The sequence below is a fragment of the Gossypium arboreum genome, chromosome 13, assembly GCF_025698485.1.
Source record: "Gossypium arboreum isolate Shixiya-1 chromosome 13, ASM2569848v2, whole genome shotgun sequence".
NCBI classification, from domain to species: Eukaryota; Viridiplantae; Streptophyta; class Magnoliopsida; order Malvales; family Malvaceae; genus Gossypium; species Gossypium arboreum.
The window spans coordinates 53187676-53192484 of record NC_069082.1 but is presented as its reverse complement, the minus strand read 5'-3'; the positions used below and the strand labels follow the sequence as shown (position 1 = coordinate 53192484).

The 4809-nt window shown below is 34.7% G+C and overlaps 1 protein-coding gene across 1 annotated transcript; it reads right to left on the bottom strand.

Annotated features, from left to right (window-relative positions):
* Positions 1 to 933: 933 nt before the first annotated feature.
* LOC108466928 (40S ribosomal protein S23-like) lies at positions 934 to 3436 on the bottom strand. The gene is made up of 4 exons (XM_017767314.2): positions 3282 to 3436; positions 2218 to 2373; positions 1991 to 2117; positions 934 to 1206 (listed from the first exon to the last, which is right to left on the bottom strand). Exons 1-4 carry the CDS (start codon positions 3284 to 3286, stop codon positions 1066 to 1068), a joined length of 429 nt encoding a protein of 142 aa, XP_017622803.1. The 5' UTR covers positions 3287 to 3436; the 3' UTR covers positions 934 to 1065.
* Positions 3437 to 4809: the final 1373 nt, after the last annotated feature.

Genomic DNA, 4809 nt, shown 5'->3' with positions numbered 1-4809 from the left:
TTGAAATTCAAATATAGAATTAAATTAGTTAATCATTATGAATTTATTAAATAAGAAAATTAAATATATTTTTATCATATATTCTATTACAGTAAAATTGTTATGAATTTAATGAAATTAGAATTAGATTGAGAAAATTATTTAATTTTAGAAATTAAATTAATTTATTTAGTTAATTTAGTTAATTTAATCAAGTAATTTCTCTCCGTATTGAATCTTTTGACATTTCCATGTCTTCATAATGTGCTTCAGTAATTTATTATGGTTATCAGTAGTATCTCTTTTAATCAGCAAATCAAAAATCATCTTTGGCCGTTCAATTGGAAATATCTTTAATTTGTTAAATCATTGTTTCAAAACGTGATAATAAATAACAATACGTAGTGCGTTTATCTATAATTGTATCCGAACACAATGAAAAGAGAGGCAGCAAATATGGCTTACTACAGGGCAACCGGGTCCTTCGTTGGCCAATCTTAAAGAAGCGAGAGATGGTTATGATACCTTAAAAGGAAATCAAGCTGTTATGTTTTTTGTTTTTTTTTTTCCTTTTTTATCGATGTTCGTAATTGCAGTTTAGGTGTTCTACTAGATTAGATGAAAAGCGATTATTGCAGATTTGAGCTCCTACTTGGGATGCTACTTTTAAACAGCTTAAGACCATGAAAGTGCAAAATGTCCAATACTATTTTCATTTGATTATTGATCTCCACCGTCAATTAGTTCTTGTTTTTTTTTTTTTCTTTTGGTTCTTATGTGGTGATTCTATTTGACGATAGGTGATTTCATGTTATTGGTACGTTGATTATAAAAATATATGAAAAAATATTTTAAATGTATCAACTCGAAATGGTATGATTTGAAGGACTAGATTGAATCATAGCATGGGGAAAGAACAGTTTAAAAGAGCATCAAAGCATCAAAGCATCAACATCAGTACAAAAGCACAAAATATTAATTAAGATAAAGTGAACAGGTTGACCAAATAACTACATAGCAATAAAAATCTCTATAGTTTATTCTAAATAGAACTAACAGAAGACGATGAGACCTCTCCCTCAAAATTTATGATCGAGGCTTCTCTTTCTTCTCTTTGAAAAGTGCCAACAGTGAAACACCCGAGACCTTCACAACCTTGAACCTAACACCAGGAATATCACCCACAGCATGACCCTTTCGTCCAAATCCGGCAATCAACACCTCATCCTACATAAGCCAATTATAATCGGAAAAGTATTAGCAACCTAATGCACTTAACATTATTAAACTTGCCAATTCTAATTCTAATTCGAACTCAGAAAACTCGACCAGCTCAACCCAAACAAGATACAACTCATTTTGACAATTAGAAGTCAATATCTTAAACTTGAAACAGCTTGAACTCAAAACGAATCGATCCAAAGCAAACTAATCTTGAAATGACCTAAAAAAGTGCTTCTCCCAAGCAAAAAATTAACCCAAAATTCTCAAAAGCTGAAAATTTTAGCTTCTCCCCAAAAGTGCTTTTTTCCCAAAAACACTTCTGAGAAGCATTGCTAAATGAGAAGCATTGCTAAACTAAGCCTAAAACCCATAAGAGACCCAAGCCTCAAACCCACACCCAAATAGACCAAAATCCTAAACATTCAAATCCAAAATGATTAAACCTGAAATTGAACCACCCAAATCAATGTTGTCAAGGGCACAAGGGGCACTCTTTAGGGCTAGAATCCTTATATTGCCATGCGAGAGGCCTTGAAAGAATGAGCATTTTTGTTGCCTAGTGCTAAAGCAAGAGATGTAGGCACCTAGGTGCAAACCTAGACAACACTGACCCAAAATGACTCAAACATGAAAATGACCAAAAACACAATGACTAAATATTTTTAAAACCTGAATTGGTCCGATTTAAAATAATATAATCCACAACCAACCCAACTTGTCCAATTGATAGGCCTACTTAGCACGCTTAAAAAATTATATCATACAATTTCACTTAAGTTCTACTTACATTCTCTTCAATGTAGTTTAAGCAACCATCATTTGGGACGAATGCCGCAATCTTCTTCCCATTCTTGATCAATTGAACTCTAGCACACTTCCTAATAGCAGAGTTCGGCTGCTTAGCTTCAATACCTCTGGATGTTATAAAGCCATTAGTGCATATATTGAATTAGTGTTCAATGAAAACAAAAGCACCAAAAAAGAAAAAAAAAAAAAAGAACAGGGAATTCTTACATCTTCTCAAGGACAATGCCTTTGGCATGGGAAGAACCAGCAAATGGCTTCTTCCATTCATTTCCAAGGTTGGATTTTTTGTATGCCTTATCGGCCCACCGTTGCCTCCTCCTGTGGGTCCTCAACTTGCGTCCAGCTCCCATTCCACGTGTCTTCCTGAATGAAAAACCCTTAATAAGACCTATTGCTTTTGAAACGAATCTAAGAACTCAATCAACCCAAAATGCCTGAACCAAACAAACCCAACACAATTTGACCCTAAAAAGTAAACAACCAAAATCTATCCAACCCGAACCCGAATGTACCCAAATGCATAATTACCAACCCCAGAAAACTTGAAAGACAACTTGAACCTAAAATTAACCCAGACCCAAAACAGGCCTAAAAATCCTAAAACCCGAATTGACCTGATCCAAAACAACTTCATCGTCCAATTGACAGGTCTACCATCTACCCTTAATCTCATAAATTAGAACTCCTCAAAATATAAAATTCTAAACATCAAACTTCGTAAATCTTATGTAGCTTTTAAAAGTGTTTGATGGAGGACAGAAAGAGTTTGTATCACTTCAGGTGAAAGTCGACATTTTGTAATTTCAAACAAGCATTGTTCAACTGCCATTCATATATAATACTCCTAAACCCTTGGAAAATCAAATACAAGAAAAATTTTCTGGCTTTCAAGAAGCTCATAGCATTATTCATACAGAGAATCATAAACCAAAATCCATATTCCAACTCATTCTTTCAATCTTAAAGCTAAAACGCCTAAACCAGCAATCAAATTTCCAAAAAAAAAAAAAACACAATATCTAAAATCAATAGCAGGTGCAATGCACTCAAAGCTATAAAGTCTCATTATTCCCAATCTTTTTTTCAAAGTGTAGAATTAATACAAGACTTAGAGACCCAACAACCCACATCCGAAAACCGATACTTCTCATAAAAAAATCATTTAATTAAACAAGCAAGATCAGCTTAACAGTAAAAAGAAAAAGGGTAGGGAAGCTAAGAAAAGAAACAAGCTACGGATTTATGCTGAAATTGATAGCAAGAAAACATACCCCATATTGGCTGAGAGGTTATTCCAACTGCGGCGAGGGTTTCCAGAGAGATTGAGGCGAAGACAAAGAAAAATCTGCTGCCGCTAAGTTTGAAGTATAAACCTCGAAGCTGCTGCTTAAGGCCCTAACCCTACAAACGATGGGCATATATAGATATATAGTGGGCTGTAATTTGGACCCATAATAAATATTTAAAATAGGTGCTTTCAGCTACTTTACTCGGTCCCAAGTCGGGTTGGGCTGAAAATATTTTGTATTAATTATTTAGGGTAAAGTAAACCAATAGTTATACAATTTTAATCTCAATAACAAAACAATTACTTAACTTTCATCTTAATCGCTAAATTTTTTAAAAATAACAAATCAGTCACTATTAACCATTTTTCCTTACAGACGTAACAGAGCTATCATTTTCCTCCTTCTCTCCCCCACCCTTTGCTACGGCTTTCCCATCCCTATCCCTCTTCCCAACAATCCCCCTACTCCGATTCTCTCCCTCTCCTCCATCGTCCCTCCCCTTACTTCGGCCCTCTCCCTCTCTCCCACCGTCCCTTTCCTTCTGCTAACCCACCCACCATTCAAGCCCATTGATTTTTGTCTCCCAAAACCATGGGTCATGTTCTTCCCAACCAAAAATCTCAGTTAAATGCATAAAAAAAGGTCCTATTCTTAATTTTTTTTAGTTAAACTGCTTCATTCCTCTTCCCGCATCACTACTAGTAAGCTTCTCTCTTTCTCTCATCATCTTATTGTTTTACTAAATGGAAGCTTTAACAAATTTGGCAAAAACAACAATGACAGAAACAAGTTATTTTGAAGTTATTTCTAGGTTTTTCTTCTCATATCCAAATGAAAAAAAAGGGAAAAGAATATCTAAAAATGTATAAATTATTGACAAAAATGGATTTGAGCTTACAATTTTAAGGAATTTGAGCTTTTCTAAAACGGGATCCATCGTTTTCTGATTGCTTTGAAATCATAGTGATTTGATTGCCCGAACTCTTCATTACCCAATAATAATAAAGGTAAAGTACACCAACAGTCATTGTTGTTTAACCCATCTTACCTAATAATAATCACAGTGATTTGTCTATAATACAAATGACTAAGTAAAAAACCTAACAAATGAATTTTGAAACAACAAGATAACGAAATTATGAAATATAAAATAAGGGTTTTGTTTAACCTGTCTTACCCAATCCAAATAAAAAAAATTAAAGCAGTTGTGATCTAGAAACTTGTTAAAGCGGAAAAAAATTAAGAACGCGACCTTTTTTTTATGTATTTAACTGAGATTTTTGGTTGGGAAGAACTAGACCATGGTTTTGGGAGACAAAAGCAAGGGGCTTGAAGGGTGGGTGGGTTAGCAGATGGAAGGGGATAGTGGGGGAGAGGGAGAGGGAAAGGAGAGCGGTGGTAGGGGGAGGGAGACAAGAGGGGAGGGGGAGAGAAGGATGGAAAATGACAGTTCCTTTATGTTTGTAACGGAAAATGGCAACTCTGTTACATCCGTAATGAAAAATTGTTA

Bases quoted from the DNA above. Each gene is read 5' to 3' on its own strand.
- LOC108466928 (XM_017767314.2), bottom strand. The intron at 2,118-2,217 runs GTAAGAATTCCC...TATAACATCCAG, and splicing joins GGCATTGTCCTTGAGAAGAT to AGGTATTGAAGCTAAGCAGC. The intron at 1,207-1,990 runs GTAAGTAGAACT...TGGCTTATGTAG, and splicing joins TAAACTACATTGAAGAGAAT to GATGAGGTGTTGATTGCCGG.